Source organism: Amblyomma mixtum, chromosome 10 (assembly GCF_055824585.1).
Source record: "Amblyomma mixtum isolate Tamu chromosome 10, ASM5582458v1, whole genome shotgun sequence".
Taxonomy (NCBI): Eukaryota; Metazoa; Arthropoda; class Arachnida; order Ixodida; family Ixodidae; genus Amblyomma; species Amblyomma mixtum.
Window position 1 is genome coordinate 96,520,157 of NC_143021.1, and position 24,950 is coordinate 96,545,106.

The 24,950-nt window shown below is 47.9% G+C and overlaps 1 protein-coding gene across 1 annotated transcript in view; it reads right to left on the reverse strand.

Moving 5' to 3' along the window:
* The window catches only part of LOC149326483 (uncharacterized), a 40,569-nt gene that overhangs the window by 10,351 nt on the left and 5,268 nt on the right, over window positions 1–24,950 (reverse strand). The window contains exon 2 of the mRNA XM_089563571.1: window positions 22,440–22,585. Within this exon, the coding sequence (XP_089419697.1) occupies window positions 22,440–22,585 (146 nt within the window). The remainder of the gene's footprint in view (window positions 1–22,439; window positions 22,586–24,950) is intronic.

Genomic DNA, 24,950 nt, shown 5'->3' on the forward strand with positions numbered 1-24,950 from the left:
GCCGTGAGCATCGACGCTGTTGTACGGTCGTACTGCCGGGCCCTCATGTCCAAAGACTTTTCGATAGTGCTCGCCTCCTTTACGAAGTCAGCAAGAGTCACTGGAGGACTTCGAACCAGCACGGTGAACAGCTGCTATTTGACACCTTTCATTAAAGGGAAGCTGAAGAGATTTTCGAATTCATTAAGATGCTCACGTATGGATGTGGGAACCTTATAAATCATGCGGGTGAAATTTTTTTGCACATTAATCCCTTAGGAGCGACGTAATCGCCGTTTAAAATTGCGCGGTAGCTCCGCCCCCCGCTGTCCGCCGAGCGCTGCTGATGACACTGACGACGCGAGCCGAAACCGGAAACCGTGGGGTGGTGACGTAAACGTTGGTGTTCCGTCGCCTCGCAGCCTCCGCGACCGTGCTTGTTTCTGCGTGCGTGCCATCATAAGCTGCTTCGAGCTGCCGTGTGTTTCTTTATTTGTGCGTTTTTATGTTTGTGGTGACGTACAGAAACGTGTGCAGCATCGAGTGAAGCGGTGAACCATCATGCCGGCGTTCTGCGCAGCCTTCGGCTGCGCTAACACCAGCGGCCGCGACGATGTGGACTTTCATTATTTCCCGCAAAATAAGGAGCTTTCCGCGAGGTGGGTCGCTGCTTTGAAGCGAAGGGATTTCAAGCCCTCAAAGACTACAGTGCTATGATCTGACCACTTTCGTGATGACGACTATAACCAGAGCCTGTCGATAATGCGTTCATTGGGCCTGTCAACAAAGTCAGCTCGACTGAAATCCGGCGCAATACAGTCTGTCTTCGCGCACAGGAGCTCGTTACCGCCACCGAGGCCAGCTTTCGCGAAAAGGAGGAAGCTCGAGGTAGGAATTTGTGTATTAACTCTATGAGAATTTGACTGCGCAAACCGGTGTTCTGTGTAGTGTATGGCGCGTTATTTCGTGGATGCAAGACTTTCGGTAGTAGTGAGATGAACGGCGCTGGAATGAGAACGTCAGGACGGCAGCAAACTGCAGCTTACAAAATAAGTGCTTAACTTTTATGCTTGCAGGCATGCATCATGCATCTCGTACAGCATTACTCATATCAGAGCTCGGCCTTAAATTTTTTGGCTGAAGCAAGAGCTGGAGCGACGCGAAGTGCGCCTCACAACCGGAGACTGCGCACCGAGCGCGAGCAGAGAACTTCGTTCGGTATGCGAGCATGTGAAAAGACGTTATATGCAGCCTCTTTACTCAATTATGTTGGAGCTCACATATTCTAGGATTCATGCGTAGCCCTCAGTGGCGAGAACATAGGAAGTAATACGCGGCACATTTTTCTTCGTGCTCGGAGCGCCGAGAAAACTCTTTGCAGATGCTTCTGGTATACGGGCGCGCGGCGGTTCGTTTTCAATTTCGTTTCGCCTGGGGCCTGGCTGATAGCCGCCTCGTCAGCGCCCAATGTGCGCAGTCATGGCGCTTGCAGTCCGGCCCCAAAGCGTACTTTTTTTTTTAGCGATCTACGTCGGACGCGCCCGCTGGCGCTGTGTTAGCGCGTGAAGTTGCCTGCCAGGGTGTAAGTTTTTAGAGAGATATTTTTTGCGTGGCTATAGTATTTGCAGGAGGTGCTCAAAATCTGCAAATACAACATAATATGAAAATAAAAATTTAATTAAGATATGCAGTTTAGTGAGCTAATGGAAGCCTTCTGCCTATTACTGGTGTCTTCCATATCCCCCAATATAGCCCCAGGGATAAAATTAATACATGGTTAGTTGCCCATTTTTAAAAATAAATTTTGGACCTTCTAAAGAAACACCCGGTATATAATAAATGACCTCACTTTGCACGGAGCTCGCCAATCAACAAAATGGTTTGTGAAATAAACCAGAAGATTTTACTCATACTGAAGCACACTTTTGTTCTGTTTGCAACAATAACATCATATGGCTTATGCCTTTCAGGTTCTTGCCGAATTGCTGCAAGATCAAGGCTGCACATCAGACGATAGTGCAAATCAAAAGTGCATGGAAAATGACATCACACCTGGAGGCTGCACACCAGACAGTCAAGAATGCACACCAAACAGCAATACAAATCAGGACTGTGCAACAAGTCGAATGCCACTGGCAGATGCTGCTGAGGACCCTGCACTGAACTTATGTAAAAGTGCTGACAAGTCTGTTCAAGTTCTAATGCAGCCAATACCAGTAAAGTGTTCTGCCAGGAATACATTTATAATAACACATGTAGTCGTAAAAAATTGTCGAGTGCAGCATGGCTTCATTCATTAATAATAATATATAATTGTGCGCCACGTGTGCTACAGCCAGCCTTGCGATTCGGCCTGCTCGGTTGCAGCCCGAGGCCATCGAGTTAGTGAAAAAAAATCACTTGTCGCTTGATCTGAGAACAGCACGATAAAGGCGGCCGCAAACGGATGGAGATATTCCTACAAGGGCTTGCAGTATGAAGCAACTCGCCTAAACAAGGATTTTAATTTACTGCCAGATACCATCTTGGCACGCAGAACGGAAGGCGCACGTGTGTCACCTCGACGAGTTCTGCCGCAAAGCGCCGCGAACTTCTGTTTCACGCGTGTGTTATGAACCGAGCCGGCACGCAGCGACCGTGAAGCGATGCCAGCATAAAATTTGCGTGCAAAAAGAGCCTGATAACTTCTTGCGCATGTCAGTGGTCTGTGTGGATTACAAGCAGATTTGTGGCAGCACCGACAAGCGGCAAGACAACAGTGCCGACGATCGCATCCCGCTTACATTGCATTAGGAAAATTTCGTGGAGCAGTGCTATACAACATTTGCTCGCTTCAAAATTAATTGTATCTCTGAATGAAGTTTGGCTAGAAAAGCATGCTTACGAAAGGACATTTCCAACACGTGGATATGCTGACGCTTCGCTTTCGTTCAAGCCAAAAGCACCGCTTGCGCCAGCATCGTTGCTTCCTTGGAGTGGTTTGCTCTTTGCGATTGGTTCGTACATATAGGGGATGACGCCAAGATCCTCCTGGTAATCTTCGATGTGTTCCATTGTGATATAAGCATCAAACCAACAGCCCGAACCACCGCGCGATGCGCTTCTTGTACTACATCGGCGGCGGCGACCGAGCCAACGCCAGTGTTCACGTCGCGAGGCGCCCAACCAATCACAGGCGGCAACGAGGCGCGCGAGCTGGCCCGAGGCTGCTGCTGCACTTTTCGCCAAAATAAAACAGGTTTACGCTTTCCTCTGCCTAATTTCGATGAGAAATTCGAATTCCGAGGGTGGAAAACTGTAAAGTGCATCTCTTCACTCAATTTTTTTGGGAAACCTTTCAGCATCCGTTTAAGAAGCTCACCTTCCTCTCCTCCGACATGCTCGGGTCCGCACGTCGGAAGAGTCTCTGCATTTCCTCTACATACACCGTCACACTCTCGTTGGGCAGTTGATACCGGGCCTTTAAAAGCAGGTCAGCTTTCTCCCTGCGCAACGTGCTGTCCTTGAAGACATGGAGGGCCTGTGTTTTAAACGTATCCCACGTTTGAAGGCCAGCTTCGTTGTTCAGAAACCAGGTCCTCGCGTAGTCTTCAAGGGCGAAATAAACATGCCGCATCTTGCAGGATGCGCCCCAACCTTTGTAGATGGCCATCCGGTCATACTGGTCCAGCCAGTCTTCGGCATCCTCGTGTGGTTGACCGTAGAAATGGGGTGGCTCTCGCTGGTGGTGGAGCAGGACCGGCGGTACTATAGCTGGAGGATTCATTGTTGTAGCACTTGACCTCCGAGAACAATGGGAAGCAGGGAGCAGCCCAAATTCGGGAGGTAAGCCATGCAATCGGCGACTGCCCTGGTGGACTGGCGTGTCTACCCTCGGTATTTGTCCGGGGCTGGAATTGCGGCTTGAACGGGGCGTACGTTGCATTAACGACGTACCTAGCACCTCCACCAGGTGTCACGTTGGTAATAAGCGGCCTAGGGTCAACAGCAGCGTAGCCAGGGACGTGCGCTTCTAGAACACTTCCACACACACTTCCTCCTCTTCTTGAAAGGCGCTTTGGTCTGCACCAGCGCTGGGGTCAATATTTTTCCTCGGCAACAGAACGGACCCCTAGACAACACACAGGGCATTGATCTCAGGCACGCAATTCCAGATGTGTATAGCGGAAACTGTGCGACAAGATTGGTGTCACGGACGCCATAGCGTTGCTCCCTACGCTTCTTGTTACCAACGAGCCCCGCAAAATAAACAAAACGCAACAGAAATGTCGGCCTTGAGAGGCTTCCCTCGTACTAACCAAATGTTGTTCACATGGCACAGGGGGAATTAGTGGCAGCGCTGAAGGACGTCAACGAAAACCAAAGAAGAACACAAGGCATGAACTCAAAGCACCGCATTTATTTTAGAGCGCAGCTCTTTGGCGTCCGTTCCTGGGTTTCGCGTCGGCGTCGGCGTCGGCGTCGGCCTCGTAACCAGCTCCGCCCCCAATGTCACGCTTTTCAATTGGTCGAAATGCTCGTGACGTCACAGTGCGCGAATTTCAAATGGGGCCAATTGTACTTTGGCTAGTAACCATGCAACCAATCAAAGGGATCGTATAGTGATGCTGCAACTAAGTTGGACTGAGTTTAGTTAATTACTTAATTAATCAATTAGCCTAATTAATATAGAGGAGAATGAAGAGGTCACAAGAAAAGAAAAGAAAGACACGCTTTTCAATTGCTCGAAATGCTCGTGACGTCACAGTGCGCGAATTTCAAATGGGGCCAATTGTACTTTGCCTAGTAACCATGCAACCAATCAAAGGGATCGTATAGTGATGCTGCAACTAAGTTGGACTGAGTTTAGTTAATTGCTTAATTAATCAATTAGCCTAATTAATATAGAGGAGAATGAAGAGGTCAGAAGAAAAGAAAAGAAAGACGCGCGCCGCAGCGACAACAGCGTCCGCGGAAGGAGACGCTGCTGAAAAAAACAGATAAGTACGAAGCCGCGTTCCCTCCACCACCACGCACTTCCCCACTGAGTAAGACGTTGCTCGTTTCATTTCCTAACACTTATGCGGGAGAACATCCCGTTCCTCTCGCTCGTAACGCGTCCCACGGCTGTGACAACCTCGCGAGGCACTTGTATAGATCTCGTCTTTGAGAATCAAGCATTGGTGTACCAAGTCGAACATATATCAGTCTATTTCTCCGACCACAAAGCTTCCTTCATGACTGTCAAGAACTGTTAGTGGAGTCTTTGTTAAAGGAATACGTGTGAAAAATAAAAAAAAAATTCTGTGATAGCGCATACATGTGTTGCTCGATTTCTTTGCCTCAATCTATCGAAAAGGTGAAACAGCTTATTTGCTGCGCTCAAATTTCGCATTAGGAAGTAACGTAATCGTCAGTAATTTTTTTCGTTCTGCTTTTACTGCAGATCCATGTAGGACGCAGGCTGCAAAAGTTTTTTTGCGCTTTGAAGTGTTTCGCTTGGTTCGGAAGGCCCTTGGAACCACACCACTGAAAAGGCAGCGACAAGAGCACACAGTATTCTGCTGTTTCGTTTTCGCAGACAAAAAAAGTGCTGTCCGTGCACGAGACGGAAATAAAATGCTTTCTTGCGAAGAGCACACCAGAATATTCTGAGGCTGATCGGGATGTCGTGCCACAAAACACCTCTCGTCCCGCGCTGGCAACGATCTCCCCAGGGACTGGGAGAAAACGAGAGATGGGCACTTCATGCACTACGACTACCAACTACGGATCGTGGTCTCTCTCGTGGTCTCTCTTTCTCTCTGCGGTTTTTCTATATATTCGACAGAGCTATGTGTTTTGGTATAGTCAGTAACTAGACAAATTCCGCCATCTTATCCCATATTATTAAAAAAATGACAATTTTTGAACGGGTCAAAGATAAATTCACAGATGTTATGGTGGTGGTGAAAGCTTGTATTGCTCTCAAAGGCAAGTACGTGGACGTATGCATGAGCCGGTCCTTAAGCCTCCGGCCCTTGCTAACACTACCCAGGCAGCACAAACCGTTGGCCCAATATTGGGAGTCTGTTGGCTACGTGTGGCCCTATATAGGGCCAATGTTGCCTTCATTGTCCCCATATTGGCACGGCCACAATGTGCCATTTCCAACATTGGCCCTACTTGTCCGATGTTCTCCCCATATTGGCAATGCCACTTAGTTACACCTCCAACGATGGCCCTAAATGTCCGCTGTCGTCCCCATATTGGCAGTGCCGCCTCATTACACCCTTAACGTTGGCCCTACTTGTCCGCTGTTTTCCCTGTATTGGCAGTGCCGCTCCACGACACACCAAAGGATGTCCCTGTGATTATCTTTGGTTATTTCTCTCAATCCGTTTTTTTTTTCAATATTCGGACTTGTTTATTTATTTATTTTTTTATGACCAACAACAGCGCTAGCGTCGAACTCTGACGCGAAATTACAATAAAAAGCGCGATATAATTGATCGCGCGAAAGTGAGCAGAGGTCAGATTCATTTACGAAGGTATACGAATTTTGAAAAGCGGCGTCTTTTGTAATTATGGTATGCAAAGAAAAAAAGAAAGAGGTGCCACAATCAAGAAAATGAAATTTCGATTCGAGGAATGGTATAATAACGCACTAATTAACGTACTGCCTCGCATATCTCTCGCGTACCTCGCATACCACAGCCCCCGATTATAGGTTGCCGGTTCAAATTCGTGTCTCAAGATATAGGCTAAACTTAACTAATAAGTTTATGCTGCACGAAACGCTGAATCGTATGACACAATCCGGAACACAATGCCTCACCCACGGGATGCTCACCCTAGAAAAAAACAAATAAATCGCTTTTTCCACTAGGTCACAAATTATTGCGTGGCGCATTTGGAGAGAAGAAACGATCTGAGTAAAACGGGATTTTGGTTTTATCCCAAATAAACAGTTGACGTGAACAACTTGCTGCACATTTACTGTGTGAAGAAGCAGCAGACGGGAAAGAAAATGTAGATGTATGTTAAATTGAAAAAAAAAAAATAAGCGAACAAACGACTCTGCTTCCTGAAGCCGCGAAGCTAAGGGGGCTAGGTTTTTTTAATGTCGCAAATGGCTTTGTTATTCTGCTGTGCTTTTTGGGTATTCTATAACGATGGCTCTAGCATACGTTTTTGCTTTAAATTATCACGTTTATCAAATTAAAGATCGGAACTTTTTCCCGGTCGCATTTCCACTATTTTTTTTTGCCTTTTCTTTGCGCGTATCCTTAGTACCGGTAGTAGAACTTTTTGACGGGTTAGTTGGTGCATTGTCTTGAAAGAATGTCGTACGCCAAAAAAGGACGAAACAGGAAGGAAAAACACAGAACAGGAAAGAGGCGCAACTTCCAACTTTAATAACAGGAAAGGAAACCAGGCGCTCTTTTATAGTCGCTGAGCTGCATGACGGTGCGTGAGCTAAAAAACAAATGCGGTGGTGGACGAGTGAAAACAACGCTACAACACAGCACAACAAGTCATAGGGAGGTCGCTATTACAAAAAGCATGTTGATAACTCATGAGAGCGTGAATGATAGCACAGGTTGAACGATTATGAATAAGGATAAGAACTACCTCTAAGATATTAACAATCATGAAACCGATTGAAGGAAGCAGGCGGACTTTGCAAAGGGCATCTAAACGAAACCGTCCAAAAAAGCTAGTTCGTTTCTGGTGAGGAGAACAGAAGGCGTGCTAACGCAGTTGTCTTTTCTTTGATCAATATAAAAAGCCTCAATGACTTCTCTTTCGATTTTGTCTTTTGCCCTGGCTAGAAACCTGGTCTGTTGAAATTTCGGAAAACAATCTTTACAGCTGCTACAATGTAAAGCTAGATTGCTTCCCGTCTTGCTTTTTAGGGTCACATTGTGCTGTCGAGCACGCTCATTGAAGCACTGTCCCGTTTGCCCCATATATACTTTGCCACACGTCAAAGGGATCTCGTATACCACATTAGTGGTACATTTGGTGAACACTGTTTGATGTTTGACAGTGCAGGCCTTTTTGACCCGCTTACCTGACACCATCGGACATATGCTTGCCAGTTTGCAGGGGGCTGAAAAAACCAGCCGCACTCCGTGCCTGGAAGCCACTTTTTTCAAATTGTGCGAAAACCCATGCAGGTAAGGTATGACCTGAACAGGTTTGTTTCCAATGTACCGCTTGTAGTCCGGTTTCTTCATTTTTTGAAGGAGGCTTTCAGACACACTGGTGACCAGTTGCAATGGGTAACCTGCTGACATAACTCTTCTGATCTCATACTGTAAGCTTTCACTGATCTTGTGTGGATAAGCTTTTTCTAGGGCCGACCTAATGCAAAGAGAAACTATTGCTCGTTTTACTAATTTGGAGTGGGCGCTCTCGTAGGCTAACAGAGACTTCTTTGAGCGAGGTTGATACATCTAACAGACGTGGTTGTTGGTAAAGGAAATCTGTAAATCAAAGAACTGCATACAATCATGATCTGCCTTTTCATGCGTGAACTTCAGGGACGTTGACTTCGAGTTAAAAGCGGTCAGTACGTTTTCGATATGCGTATCTGATTCACACTGGGCCGGCACATCAAGCAGAACAAGATAATCGTCAACGTATCTAAAAATGCATGAGACAGCTGTGCCGCAAAAACTGGATTCAAGTCGTCGATCAAATGAAGCCAGAAAAATTTCACACAAAACTGGAGCAACTGACGACCCTATACAGATTCCTTGCTTTTGCACAAAAACATTTTCTTCGAAACAAACAGCTTTGGAATTAAGATAGAACACTAAGAGTTCTAAAAAGTTCTCTACTGTGAGCCCCACTTCATTTTGAAACTTTACTTCCCCGTATTCTTCCAGTTGTTCTCTAACAGCCGCGAACAAACCATCATGAGGCACAGAGTAAAAAAGGTCTACTATGTCTATAGAAAATCCGGTAGTAGCAGCAAGCTTTCCTTCTTCTAAGACCTGCGCTATTTCTCTTGAGCTTCGGACATGGTAGGGATCCCCTCCCGCTATTCTGTCCAAATGGCGTCGTAGAAATCCACTCATGGCTTTCTGCCACGTATCTCTTTCAGACACAATGCTTCGTAGAGGGCATGCCGGCTTGTGCGTTTTTCCTGAAAAGAAGATCTCAAGGTGTCCTGTCTTAGCATTCTTGACAGCCTTTCCTAATGGATCCAGGTTCATTCGGGCCAGTAGTTTCAGTGCCGCACGTTTTTGCTTCGCAGGGTTAAAGTTGACAGTGCTTCAATGAGCGTGCTCGACAGCACAATGTGACCCTAAAAAGCAAGACGGGAAGCAATCTAGCTTTACATTGTAGCAGGTGTAAAGATTGTTTTCCGAAATTTCAAGAGAGCAGGTTTCTAGCCAGGGCAAAAGAAAAAATCGAACGAGAAGTCATTGAGGCTTTTTATATTCATCAAAGAAAAGACAACTGCGTTAGCACGCCTTCTGTTCTCCTCACCAGAAAGGAACTAGCTTTTTTGGACGGTTTCGTTTAGATGCCCTTTGCAAAGTCCGCCTGCTTCCTTCAATCGGTTTCATGATTGTTAATATCTTAGAGGTAGTTCTTATCTTTATTCATAATCGTTCAACCTGTGCTATCATTCACGCTCGCATGAGTTATCAACATGCTTTTTGTAATAGCGACCTCCCTATGACTTGTTGTGCTGTGTTGTAGTGTTGTTTTCACTCGTCCACCACCGCATTTGTTTTTTAGTTCACGCACCCTCATGCAGCTCAGCGGCTATAAAAGAGCGCCTGGTTTCCTTTCCTGTTATTAAAGTTGGAAGTTGCGCCTCTTTCCTGTTCTTTGTATTTCCTTCCTGTTTCGTCCTTTTTTGGCATAGGACATTTGTCACAAAATTCGGCGCACTTTTGAAGCAAACAAAGAAAGACAGCGCCGCGCGGACGCGTCTCGCTGGCGCGAGACGAACGGGGGAGGAGGAATCCCCCGCGGAGCGCCTAGCCTGTGTCAGTGTGCTCTCTCTCTCTTCCACCACCGCTCACCGCCACGGCGTGCGCCGAGGGAATGAGTCATGCACGAAGATTCCTCTAGAACATCCGAGTCGCTTCTACAGATGATGGGGGGAAGAGGGGGAAGCCTTGCGTGCGCTCAGACATGTCCCCCTCCTCTGCACTCGGACGTCGGCTACGCCGCCACGACGGCACCACGCTAGAACACGCGGGAACCTTCGCGAAACGACTCCTGACTTTAACCAATGAGGACGCGCGGCCGGCGAGAGAAAGGAAGGGAAACTACACGGGAGATGCTGCGTGTATGTGCGCGCCTACTCTGGCGCGTTGAACAAACAGACGTGGAAGCGAGCCTATAGAAGAGGACGTTGACCGCTATCAGTCAGTCCGGACCGCCGTTTAAGCTTCATCGAAGCGCGCCCGATCAACTCCCGGGAAAACACCACTCGGCCAGCATCGGACCAACGAGGCAACGTTCGCCAGTCTGCGGGACGGCGTCTTCGTGGAACTCTGGTCGTCGGACTGCCGCAGTGCCCGGTGAACAAATTGTGTTTTATTTGTTTACATCTCTCTCTTGTGTTAGTGCACTTTAGGTGCAATATTGCCTATATATTGTACTCTCTCTCGAGTTTAACTGTGCACGAGTTGCATTTTTTTACTAATCACTTTGTATGTGTTTGTACTAGTGATTGTGAAATCCTCTGTATCGTCTCTTTGCTGTATAAACTTTGTTTTGTTTGTGAACCTTTTGGCTCCGACCCATTCTCTGGCTTGCGACCAGCGAAAGCTGGGCACCGAACGCCCAAAAACCTCTTGTCACTTGGTAGCTGGTCTCCGCTGAGCTTGCCACGCTGAGTCGAGGGCATCTCCATTGAGTCCGAGACCGCTACCCCCACACGCTCTAAGGGTGTCTGGGAGCTTCCCACGTAAAAGTGCGCGAAGTCTGGGTGACAACATTCCTTAATACCAATGAGCCATAACAGGTGCATTGGTGAGTAGCGCGCCGCGTCATTTCGAGCTAGCGCAGACACGCACGGGTGGGCCGCATGACTATGGCTTAGACCGACCTGTCTACACTGGTGTGTATAAAATGTAGGGTATTCGTCGCTCTAGAAGCGAATCATTGGATTATATTGATGAATGGTGTTGCTTGGACGTATGTCATCCTACTTTGTCCGCCACAAGTATCATATATGAAACACTCAAAGAACACGCATTGTTCCCGCTAATTTCATTTACTGTTTTATATTTCCAGTATTTTTATAGTAACACATTTATCTCAGCTGCAACCAAAGAGGCACACGACCGCAGAGATTACGCTAATGTTTGGAGCCGTTTTGACGAAATTCATGCCCAAGCTCCACGTTTCCACTTCCAACCTCTCCGCATTGTCGTTTCCTTGCCGCTTTTCACGTGCTCAACTGCCTATGGTGCATCCTCCGGACATTCCGGAATTCTTTCACTCATTTCACCCCCCCCTCTCCACCCCCTTTTTGAAGTCCCATACAGCCGCCTTTTGCCGGGCCGAGCCTCTTTGTTGGAAGAGCGCTGCCCCTCACCATGCTAGGAGTTATTTTTTCTTTGTGATTTTAGGTACACTGACCTTCTCTAACCTGTTTTCCCCTCGCGCCCAACTAAGCGCAACGCCGCTCATCCACCCTCCCTAGATTTTCTTCTACCCCTTTTACAGCTGCCGTTTCTCTTGCTGCAGCAAATTCTCCGAAAAAATATAAGAAACCTGTCCCATCGTCGTCTCCTTCTTTCCCCAACACTCGCCCAACGAGTATCGCCTGTAGCTAGCAAGGCGGCGAAAAGCCACACAACCAGCGTGCCGACGAAGCATGCGCGCTCAAACTGACGTTGTTCGTTGTCGAGAATCCACACCCGATACGATTTGACAATTATGACGGAATTCAGTAGCCTGGCCTGCAAGATTCTATTTGTGAGTACCACCATACTTTTATATTGAAATGTGTTCGGAAATGAATATGGTTCATGGCGTAATTGCCGCTTTGACTCAGCGCCGACCTTTTTTTTCTCCGGCAGGAAAAAAGAAAGCGACAAAGCACTGGCGCCAACTTCTGAATTCCAACTTTCACAGCGAAATGTCTAGCGCAAAGGCATGCACAGAATGGTGAGAACTTTATTTTTCAGCTTTGATAAAATGGATTTACCGAACGCTGACTCTCTCTTCAATTACCGTGGCGGAGTGTTGTGTGGACCGACTCATGTTGCGTTCATTACGACATTGGTCGTCTATCGTTTGTGCAAGATGAGTACCAGAAGCGCTTATTCTACCACTGCAGCAGTTTTCTGGCCGCGTGTAATATTCCCGTGCCGGGTACCTTTGTCTTGGCCAGTTGCAGGCGCACGAGAAAAAGCGGAATTCCTGGTCCCAGCGAACTTTATCCATGTTGTCTCGGAATTAATCACCCATGGACTATCGGAAGAGTGATTTCGTGTGGTTTTCAAGTAAGATTTCCGTCTGCCCCGTTACATGCATGCCAAGCGGCATCGATAATCTGCTTACTTTAAAAAAGTGTATTCGGTCTCCTGCGTTCAGCGCATTTCGTAAAACTGTGCAAGCAGTCTTTGCATGGAATATTATATTTCATAGCGAAAAAAATTGCTCACAGCTGTTCAATGGGGAGGAGCTGCTACCACCTGTGCCATACTTTGCTGGAACAAAAAGGCAAACAACCAGCTCGCAATAGACATATAATTTTGATAGGAAATATAAAAATAGATTGATTTGTATTAAACACTATATTTATCTCTTTTTGTTACTTTTAATATGTATTTGAGGGTGTGACACGGCAAATTGGGATTCGAAATTAGTAATACGATGGGAAAAAATTGTTAAATTCAATTCAACATTTTGCTATTAGTGTGGGGATTTATATTAAGAGTCATTTAGAAAATATACTTTCAACATAAGTTGCGAGTACCTTCTCGCACACTGCGCGCCACTAAGATTAATGTGTTATTTTATTTCTTGTCTTTTTTCTGCGATGGTTGTACTTACACTCATGATCACATCATGCAGCTCTTTGCGGCTGCGATGTACAGCCAGGTCATCGTGCAAGAGCTTGACGAGGAATTTGTTTCAAGGCATTGCAAAAGTTCTCTTACAAGAGGAGTGCAATGATTAGTGCCGATATGACTCATCGATTCAGCGGCTCCGGCACAGTGCATTTCACGATGTACTGGCACCGTAGATGCAATAAATTTATTTCTTTGAATCCGTTCTTTCTTTTTTGTATGTCTGCTGACTGCTTATATGTAAAATGCTACACATACAAGCTCCGGCTGGTGGAAAACAAGCGGTATATGTCTGCATTGTTGCTGGCCAGCAAGAGGTGTGGTACAAAACTAGGTGGGACCTCCGATCGCATACAATTTCCCACTGGCCTTGCAATTGATATGCCATCTATAAAAGTTAGATCAAGGGTGGAAAAGTGGGCACAAGTCGGAGCGAACCTGGGGCTATTATTGATACTGGCGGAATGTGGGCATACTATTGGCGCGAATTGCGGGCCATTATTGACAGATCGACTGAATGTGGGCATACTATTGGCGTGAATGTCGGGCCATTATTCATAGATCGACTGAATGTGAGCGTACTATTGGCGTGAATGTCGGGCCATTATTCATAGATTGGCTGAACATGGGCATAGACTTGGCACGAACGTTGGCCATTTGTGGATAGACTGGCTGAATGTTGGGTCAATGCTGGTAGCTAGACTGGCTGAGTATAGGAACAATCTTGGCATGAATAAAGAGGCCATTGTTGGAAAAAGTCTCGGATTGCTCAAATGCCAGTGTAGGACCAATATTCATGCCAATTTCCGCCACTCTTTTGCCACTGTTGGACCAATCAATTTGTGCTGCTTGGGTAGGTGGGGCCTCTAGTACGGTATCCTCAGAGGCGTCAGCGGCTGCCCGGACGTGCTCGACCAAGTCCTTTTGGGCCTTCAGGTCCTACCAGCCGAGCAGGCTCACCTCGTAGCCTGCACCACAACCCCAGTGGGGTTGTGGTGCGGGGAAAAAGCTGGGTTGGATGATTAGGCCCACACCATGTAGTAAATGTCTGAAGAGTTCTCCACAGATTGCGGTCAACTGCCCGTGACGGAAGGATCAAAATGTTAGAGCACTGCCGGGCACAGCAGAGTGTTGATAAAGAGACGAAGTAGAAGCCGCTCCTCCGTCTTAGCCAGGCCTTTAGTTGGGCGAGGGTAACGGCTATGGCGAGGCTGATAACGAAGGACAATGTCTTTAAAATATACGCGGGATTGAACTTGAGATTCTGATCTAGGGGATCGAGAAAGGAAGCCCGGAAAATAGCGCCCGAGCAGCGGCGTCGGCTGCCTCATTCCTTTGACTCTACCCATTTCAGCATGAGCCCATACTATGCTCTGGTGAGCAGGGTCCCGAGCGTAGGAGCAATTCGGAGTAGTCGGTAGGCTAAGTATGGTGCCAATCCTTGCTCGACATTCCCATAGGCAAGGAGGCAGCTACCCGACTGTGTATTAGAGAGACATGGGTATTGATTGCTTGAGTGAGCCTTTCGGGGCTTCCGGAATGCGGTCACCATGCCCAGGTGAGGCTGGTTGAAGGTTCTCACGGAGAGATCGAGGGCTCTCTTAATAATTTTGCGGAGCATGACTTCGAGTGCCTCCTCGTCTTGTTTCCGAAGGTAGAGGTAAGCAGCTGAATACAAGATTCGACTGATCGAAAATGCATGCGCCAGCCGCAAAGCGTCTTTGCACCGCAACTCTCGAAATTTGTTGCAAACCCGGTGGACCATCCGCCCACCTGGTCCCAAACCTTGCGTTAGTGTCCGACCGTCTATGTTGATGTTTGAAAATCCGCAGTACCCAGACTTTGTTCAGAAATTGGTCCTGTCTCCAAAGAGAGCTCAAGTTTAGCCGTAACTCATTGGTGAGGGTAGTATGTGTCCAAATTCAGAATTTTGAGCGGAGCATTAGAGGGCGTCAGCGGCGAGCATCGGACCACTATGGTCGCCGTTTGGTGCAGGTTGGCCTCATTGTCTCAAGGAAGCCCTGCGTGGCCCATAGGGTGATGTCATCGGAATACAGTGCATGCTGCACACCAGCGCTAACACCCGATTGGGGCGGCAGGTGTATCATAGCCAGATTGAGTAGCAGAGGAGAGAGCAGTGCACCCTGTGGTGTTCCTCTCGTTCCAAGCCGAAACGGGCCGTCTCAGTGTCTTGGATCTTAATATTGGATTGGCCATTTATGAAAAATTGCCGAATGTATCTGAACGTGTTGCCTTCGCAGCCACTTTTGTGAAAGATGAGAGAGTATTACCTCATAAGTAACGTTGTCGAAGGCCCCCTTTCAAGTCTAAGAAGAGTTCGACCCTATGGTTGTGAAGGCGTTAAACCCGGTCAAGGACGTTCCGACTGAGTTGTAGCAGGACATCCTGTACGGACCTCTGCGGGTGAAATTCGAACACAGAATCAGCGAAGATGTGTTGGTTTTCCATGTCCGGGCACCATTTATCCCCTGTCCCAAAGCCTTCGGAGGACGGTTGGAGACACACCCTTCGTCGCACTGTAAAAGAGGTCTACGTCGAGCTCCGCCTCGACAAACGCCTTTACCCCCCCCCCCCCCATCATCACTCGCTCACGGCGCTGGAGGCTCGGCTTCTTCGGCACATCCAAATGAATGCAGTTATCACCCCGTCTCGCCTCTTTCTCTATCGCTATCGATCGGACCCGTCCTGTCTCACTGCCGCTGCATCTATGCGAACCTGGCCCATGTTCTCTTCTATTGCCCGGCTGCTGAGAAGTCGGTTTCCTACCCCCGCCTTCTCTATTCATCGTCACCTGGCTCGAATGGCTTGGCGCTGAAGGAGAGGAAGAACAGCGACTTCTGGTCGCCCAGGCGGTCGACATGCTTGGCCTGTAAATTATGGTCGAATAAAGGTCTTTTACTACTACTGCTTTTCTATAAACTCGGACATCCTGTCGTGCGCCTTCCTATCCGTTAGTTTGCCCGCACACGAGGCGATAGAGATAGGGAGGGGGTTGTCCGTGTTGATGGACCTGCCAGCCCTGGACATGAAAGTGAGAGGAGCGGTCTTCCAATTGATGGTATGTGACGTGTCCCAAGCAAGACTATATTCACGTAATTCAATAAAGACTTGCTGGTGGGGGCGTCTAAGTTAGCTAGCAATTTGACTAATTTTCTCCTGATCCGGAGCTGTGCCACGTTTCAATTTACGCCGGGCCGCGCACAGATTGTCGAGCATATGATTACGCCAGTCCGGGCGGTCCTGGGTGGTGCTCAAGTATAGGTCCCGCAACTTGTGCGCTAGCTGAGTTGTGTTGCCCTGAAAGCTGTGTATGACACGTTGTAAACATTTCTGAGTTTCTCTGCGTGTTTGCGTTGGGTCGACAAGGGCGCGGCCGAGCCGCCATGTGTTCCTGCTGGACATGTGCCGCGTCGCCGTGTTGTAACGATCCCCCAGTCAAGCTGGGCCTCATACTCGGCGGCCTGCAGGGCGTGCTCGATAATTCGAGCGTAAAGTTTACTGTTATGCTTTGTTCGGCGCCACCGGCGGACAAGGCAATGCCGTACTACCCGGAGGTGGAGGCGTTGATTATCCTCGTCCGATACTACCTCGAAAGCAGAATTTGGGTTTTGGGGGAGCGAAGGCTAGAAACCAATTCTTGGGACCATGACTGGTAGCCTTGCTCGAGTATGGATGTTGCTGTGTTGAAATTTTGCGCAAACTTTAAAAGTGTGGGAGTCGGACTCCTGTTCTGGGTTTTTCTAATGGTCCGGTCTGAACTGCAGCGTTTAGTTGCAGTGGTCGCTACCGGGGGTTTCCTCGGTGTTGACCCAGTCTGCTTACTAAAGGCTGCTGGTAAAGGTAAAATCCGGACACATATCCTTAGTCACAGAATTAACTATACGGGTTGGGTGCACGGGGTTTTAGTGAAGTATGAGGCCCAACGTTGGCTCAAGCTCAGCCAACTTGCGTCCCCGTTTCTCTTCACGGCGGTACCCCCCGACTCGACTGGGCCCATTGAAGTCGCCCACATTCAGGAGGGGGTCCCGACCAGCAACTCTTAGCGCACGGCTAAAAAGGTCAGAGAATGATACATTTTGCAATTGGATGTTCCGTAGACATTTAGAATCTGCAATGGCGGGTTCTGTTTGTGGAGCGGAGTCACCATTACATAGGAATATTGAAGTCGGAGGTCTAAGTCGACCAGATTTGCAATGTAATTTTTATGAACGCATAGTCAAGGCAAGGGGGTCCTGCTGAAGTGTCGTATAGTTGGTTAGGGTGACGCCCCTTCCTGGTTTCTCAAGGGTCACCACGGCGGGCATACACTCAAAAGTCGAGAGGAAAAGCCGACGGTCGGCCCGCTTAGTGCGAGACCGTAGTACTCAGCAGTTCCGTGTATTTACAGTGGCGGGGCAGGCCAATTTAGACAACGGAGAACGCCTACACCAATGTTGTCCCGCCGTGTTGAGAATTACATGTTAGAGGAAAGAAGGGAGGTGCCCGGAGCTATCAATCAGGGGCTGAAATTGAGCTCCTGGGAGGGGACATCGTCCTTACCATCTTCGATGTCAATTACTCGAGCGACAGTTTAGAGGGGTGGCCAGATTCAACTTGAAGAGGACTGGTCCGGCGAGATTTGGGGGGGAAATACACGACCTTTTAGGCGATCTTGGTGGGAAGGGCCTCCATGACCTTAGCAAGAACGTGTTAGATTGCCGTCCCGATAGGGGCCTCAAATTTGGCTTGAAGGCGGGCCCCCAGATTGTCCACAGAAGAGTTCGAAATCACTGGCGCCGCGAGTCTGTCCATTGCTTCTGCTTGGGCGGTGGGGAGGAGTGGTTTTGGCTTCGAGGGCTTCAACACTGGCAAGTAGCATCGCGTTGTGGGCCCGGAGGGATGCTACCAGGTTTTGAAGCAGAGAATCGGCTACCGAGCGTGGGGAGGAGAAGGGGATGGGAGAAATGGGCAACCTTACCTGAGCCGCTCACGTGTGTTAGCTTTTTGGCCGCATTTGACGAGGCAGCGGTCTCGTCTTGCTTGTGCTGGAAGTGGGCTTGCTTCACCGATGTGTCGTGTGGGGCAGAAGTGGCGCTTGCTCGCCCTTGACGTCACGCCCGCTTTGGGGTGCTTGCTTCTTGTAGTTGGCGACGTCACCGAGGGGAGATGAGTCATCGTTAGTGAAGGGATCCTGGTGGCGTGGTTTTTTCCACGTCGCTCCAGTTTTTCCGCCCTTTTAAGGAGCCATCTTGGTGTCGAGGCACTACTTGGAGGTACAGTCTCTGGAGTTTGTTGCATAGTCTCCACCACAAACACCATATTTAAGCTTGCGCTTTTGAGAGCCCTGCACCCTCTCCGATAAAGGACGTTGTAGTCCACACAGTCCGCACTTTTCTTGCCTCGGATTTTGGAGAGAGTCTGCCCTGTGGCCCACGATGTCATACGCAGTGCAGGCCAGGATAGTGTGCAGGTAGGGCTGCACTTGGACGATTTATGAGTAGTAGGTTACCATCCGCGGCTTCACTTTTCTGGCAAAAGTCAGACCAGCGTTATTGGAGGTTCCAAATTTGCGAATTTCCAAGATGGTCCCCTGCCTCCATTGGACATCGTTCTTAAGGGTCTCCGCTGATTCTTCATTAGTGATAGTGATGACGCCATAGGAAATTTCTTCGTCATTGTGCTTGAAATCTCTCCGGAGTGGCACATCCCCCCCTGAGCCGATTCGATCATGAAATCACCGAGCAGGCGGTCCGCCACAAAGCCTTTCTTAGTGCTCGGCCTCCATTTGAGCATCGATGTAGGCACGCAAGGCTAAGCCTAGCTAACAGTATTGGAAGGCAGTCCCGATAGCAAGAGAGGTTCGGGGCTTGATGTTCACGACAAAATCGTTGGGGTGGCACATGCGGAGAGCTTTGGGCCGCCATGATGATTTGGGAGATCGCTGGCCGCGTGTGAGACGAGACCGTGCTGAGGCGGGGTCGAATTGTCAGATGTCGACGTGGCGCCTGCCGCTATCTTGGGTTTCCGGCGCTGAGAGCGCCTCTCAACGAGACGGAGATGTGCGTCCCGGGGCTGGTCCGATTGCCTCGAATTCGATTTCTCGGCTTGTGGTAGCGTCGACCAAGCCATGACGGCCAGGCTTTAGCCGCCTTGAGGCAGGGACTTCACCATGTTGGTGCGGAGAACGGCCTCCTCGGCACTGGGCGCCGGCGCAGCCGTTAGGCCTACCGGTGGCACTGCCTAGCGCGAGTGAAAATCCCCTCTAAATTCGCGAAAAATTTACCCACTGTCATGAAAGTGGCGTCCCTCTGTTCGCGGGTTTCGATGAATTCGTCCATGGCTCCTGTGTAAAACTGACGAACCCGCGGTCCCACGCGTCCGATCGCTGAGGCGTTTCTCCTCCCGGCGCATCGGAGTAGAAAGGGCATGGCAGAACTCGCAGTTCATGTGCCGCTGTCTGGGTCAGCAACCCTCACTTCTATCAGTGTATCGCCATCTGTTTAATAGCTTCTTTTTTTAGTTATGGAGCACAGATATTCTGATTCGAACCTCGAGTTGCTTACTCTCAGCCAGGTGTTAATGTTTTTCTCACAGAGTAATGAACGAGCTTTGTGCTACTGTGCACAAGTATTTGCCTTTTCAGTGCGAAAATACTGATTCACTTCGCTGTACTCTCAGCGTATATCGTTTGCTATGGCACGCATCTTTGAGACCAGATAAAACATCAACAATGCTTATTAAATAAATTTTCTGAGCTCGTGAAATGAGATTGGCGGTCGGGTAAACCAGATAATAACTGTCAGTTGCCACTGAACGATTATCTCGATATTAACTACTGCTGCTTGTCCACAGCACCGCAAATGCGAAACCTCATGCACAAACGCTCATGCCAAGGGCTCATGCCAGAGAAATATCAATTTCGAGTGTTTAGTTCATACCACATAAAACTCACCAAGTCTTTATTGACACCACAAAGCTTCAAAAACATACAAATTGCATCCGATGACTTTTCCCGTAGCAGCGCGGCAAAATATGCCCACGAGAAAAGAAAGCAGCCAAAACTCCACCCTGTTCTCACTGAGGAGACACACAATTGACTGCATTCCCACGAAAATTAATTTTGTGTAAAATATGGACGGTGAGGAAACTGATAAAAAGCTAGAGGGCGCTTAAGCTTCGCCTTTAAGAGTGGAATGCGACAGCGTCTTGCTGCGCTGCTAGGGAGTCCACACAACGCTATCGCCCGATCGTGGCGACGCCTTGCCCGTTGGAGAAATCGAAAATTTGTTTTTTGAAACCATCAGATCACAGTCTCACTTGCCTTGTTGGACGCCCGATCCGCGGATTAGTCGCAGCCTCCGATTACAGGTTGCCGATTCCCCCTATTAGAGTTCACCGGTTCGAATCCCTGCCGTGAGATGGGCACTCATTTATCAAGTATGTTTATGATGCACGAAACACTGAATCATATGATGGCATCTGGAGCACACCGCGACAAACGGATGGCATGATACGATTTTTTTCCCGCCGTCATGGTGGCTAAGTGGTTATGGCGCTTGGCTGCTGACTCCAAAGACCTTTGTTCGTTCCCCGCCATGGCGGTCGAATTTCAATGGCGGCCAAATTCTGGAGGCCCATGTACTCTGCCATGTCAGTGCTCCGGAAATTTCTACCACCTAGGGTTTTTTAACGTGCAATGACATCGCACATCACAAGGGCACCTTTTGAAGTGAAAGCTTCACTACGCTAGGTAAAACCAAGGTCATCGCTTCTGGAGATTCAACCTTCATTTCATCTTCATATAAAGCAAACGAAAGGAGAGGAACATGAGTGGCTTCTGGGACAGCAGACACCTTTGGCGCGCTTTAAGCTACGAGGCAGGCTTTCGTAAACGATACTCGACAATAGACCATTCACACTATCAATCAGGTGATAGAGAAATGCGCAGAATATAACCAACCCCTATATATAGCCTTCATTGATTACGAGAAAGCATTTGACTCAGTGGAAACCTCAGCTGACATGCAGGCATTGCGGAATCAGGGTGTAGAAGAGTGTTATGTGAAAATATTGGAAGATATCTATAACGATTGCACAGCTACTCTAGTTCTCCATAAAGTCAGCAATAAAATTCCAATACAGAAAGGTGTCAGGCAGGGAGACACGATCTCGCCAATGCTCTTCACTGCCTGCTTACTGGAGATATTCCGGGGACTGGAATGGAAACAGTTGGGGATAAGAGTTAATGAAGAATACCTAAGTAATTTGCGATTCGCTAATGACATTGCCTTGCTAAGCCACTCAGGACAAGAACTGCAAAGCATGATCAATCAGTTAGACAGGCAGAGCAGAACGGTGGGGCTAAGAATTAACATGCAGAAAACCAAAGTATTGTTCAACAGCCTAGCAAGGGAACAGCAGTTCGCAATTGGTAGCGAGGTGCTGGAAGTAGTAAGACAATATGTCTACTTAGGGCAGGTAGTGACCGCAGATCCGGATCATGAGAGGGAAATAACTAGAAGAATAAGAATGGGGTGGAGCGCATATGGCAGGTTCTCTCAGATCATGAATGGTAGCTTGCCAATATCCCTGAAGAGAAAAGTGTACAACAGCTGTATCCTACCGGTACTGACCTAAGGGGGAGAAACGTGGAGGCTAACAAAGAGGGATCAGCTTAAGTTAAGAACAACGCAGCGAGCTATGGAAAGGAAAATGATAGGTGTAACGTTAAGAGATCGGAAGAGGGTGGAGTGGGTGAGGGAACAAACGCGGGTTAATGACATCTTAGTTGAAATCAAGAGGAAGAAATGGGCTTGGGCAGGGCATGTAGTGCGAAGGCAAGATAATCGCTAGTCCTTAAGGGTAACGGAGTGGATTCCAAGAGAAAGCAAACGTGGCAGGGGACGGCAGAAAGTTAGGTGGGCGGATGAGATTAAGAAGTTTGCGGGGATTCAGTGGCGGCAACTGACAAAGGACACGGTTAATTGGAGAGACATGGGAGAGGCCTTTGCCGTGCAGTGGGTGTAGTCAGGCTGATGATGATGATGATGATGAAGCTACGATAGCGATGAAGAGCCGGACCTTGGAAAGCAAAGGAAAGGCGCGTAACTGGCTCCCTTGGACAGCGGGCCCTTCAGTCGTGCTTTAAGCTACGTGGCGGTAGTGACAGATGTGCGCTGCATGCGTTGGCATTCAGAATGCGATGTCAGTACACATTAAAAATCCCCAAGAGATCGATAGTATTTCTGAGCCTTCCCTTACGACACCTCTTAATCCATTTCTTCTTTCATTCCCTGCTTTTCGCTCCCTTTAGGGCGTGTTTCGGGTGTCCACGAAGTTTCCTCTCATTAACTACGCCAGTTCCTTACAGCAAAAACAAATTTTCAATTAACGTTTTACCTAAATATTCTGGCCGAGCTATCGGGGCAAAAAGAGGCCACTCACTCTGCGTGACCTTGTAGACGATGAAGGCGACTCCGCCCAGCACGACAGCGCCGAAGGCGACCAGGCCTCCGATGGTGATGAGCATGGAGGCGGCCGACTTGTTGTCGCTGTCCGATTTCGCGGTCGCGCCGGCGCCGCTGGCGCCCCTGCAATAACGTCATCTGTGCTGTGACCTTTCACTTGGAAAATGGAGCGGTCCTCCTGTACTGCCGCATTCTCGTCGTGCAGCGCAGCATGCAGTACTTTACGTCGCAAAATAAAGCACTCGTCTGTCTCATTCCTTGGTCGTACCGCACAAGATAGTTTTTTGCGTTTTTCTTCATTTCGTATCACCCTTAGCGCTCAGTTTCTGCAAGAAAAGTTATTTACTCTGTAGAATAAAATACAGAAGATAATAACACCGAGCTCTTGCATCTCGAATGCGTCCTTATCTCGCCGCACGCAAGTACCAAAGGCGCAGTGAGCTGTGGGCGAATTGCAGTTTTACGCCTGGCGGGTTAATACCCGACAGCACACAAAAGGGAAATGAGTGGCCTAACGCAGCAAAGCACCTGTCTTGCAACTTTTTGCCGACATCCAAGCATGAAGGGCTGCCTAATGAGAAAAAAAAGACAACAGTAAACTCAAGCGAGAAAGCGCCTGGCTATTGAGAGTGCGACTGAATCTGCGCTATCAGAATCGAAAGTACCCTGGTAACCTATGTGCGTTCTTTTCTCCAGCCTGATGATCTTCTATCAAAGTAAACTTCCTGCTAAATATTTCCCTACCCGTACTTAGAGCTCTCAGGCTAAACCTTGCTATGTAGATCTCTTCGCTGCAATATAAAAAAAATGAAAGTCATTTCCTTTCCCTACGTGGCATCAAGGTATTCACGCCTGCAAAGCGATATTAGCGTTTCCCTGAAAGATGGACTTGTGTGAAAATTGTTTGCGATAAGAAGTATACAGAATTAAAGGAAAAGCGTTTGGAGCGAAAGCTGGACCTCTCGCGTACAATCCTTCCAGGTCATGTCGTGGCGCAGGTATGACCTTCGAGCTGCCTCAATTAAAAAACAAAATATAATTATGGTGTAAATGGGACTCAAACGCGGGACTGCGGTATTCAAGACTGGGACGCTTTTACTCCGCCACGTGTGTTTATTTTATTTTGATTGCCTAGCTTTTGCAAAAATTGTACCAAAACAACAATCACAGTAAGACCGAGCTCACAATATACTTTGAATAGAAAATGTACACATTGAGGCACCGCCATCAACCAGCCAAAAGCTGACTCCATCCAACTAGAATTCACGCAACCACACAAGCGGCTTTACTCTTGACAGCCACTCAGGAGGTTCCGCGGCCAATTTTTGCGGAGCTGCAAATAAATTCATGCTCTTGAAAATAAATCCTATCGGTATGGCATCTTTGCCACAGTCATATTTGGCCATTCTCAAATGCCATATACAGTGGAGGCCCAAGAGCTTTAGGAGATCAAATAGTACCGCCTCCTGACTTTCAGGGCTTAAATAACGAAGTTCCTGCGCGTTGAGTAGTAGCCCTTTTTTTTTATTGCGCTTTGTACTATATCCGAACAATAAGCCCCTTCTCAGCATGGCAAAATAACGTGGTCTAATGTTTCCGGCTTTTTACAAGTTAAGCAGTTCCTTCCGCACAGTAAACTGAAATCCCTTTCCTCTAAAAACTTTTTGACTGGTAGCGTGCAGGTGAGTAAATTTAAATAAAGGTCTTTACTCCTCTTTAAAACATCACTGCCCAGGCCTCTACTGTGGAAGGTCATGTACGTGGGCTCAGGGAAAACTATATCACAAAGATTACGGTACTGCTTTTCTCGTTTAGTTTTGTACAAATAATCGCTGGAAAAATTAACACTTGTTAGAATCTCTTTGTAGTAATCGAAAATCCCACCCGAAAGCTCTTCCGTGGATACAACAAACTCCGGCAGCAAGCGCTGCCGCCTTAAAAAGTGGTGTCCCAATACTTTGTTATAGTAAGTCAGCAAACGCAATTGGGGAATTTTCGGGCATGTTAACGATGTATTTATGTGAAGTCCACAACAAATATTTAAATGAATGAAGGAAGAAGTTTTTATTTCTGGCCTTGAATAATGAGAAATTAGCAGACATCATACGTGAAAGATAGCAGTTTATGTAGTAGAAAACTCGCAAACCACATGCCGTCAGTAGTGTCGAAGCCCACGACCTCTGAATGCCGCGAGTGGTTCTCTACCAACTGAGCTTCTGCGCCGGCTGATTGCCCGTTTACATTGGTGCGCACATTTCATGTATCATTGACTTCACAGTACTCGATCTTCATTTCCTTTGCAATGAAATATCTTCTACGCAATAGATGTTTATAAAACTAATTTCTCATAATTTGCAAAAAGCACAAAAACTTTTCTATATACATTACTTGGTTTTTCTTGCTGCTCGCTTCCATCATTTCATAAGGGGTCCAAGATTTCCGCGGTTTTCCACTCAGTAGCTTAAAAATGGCATCGTATCCAGCAGTC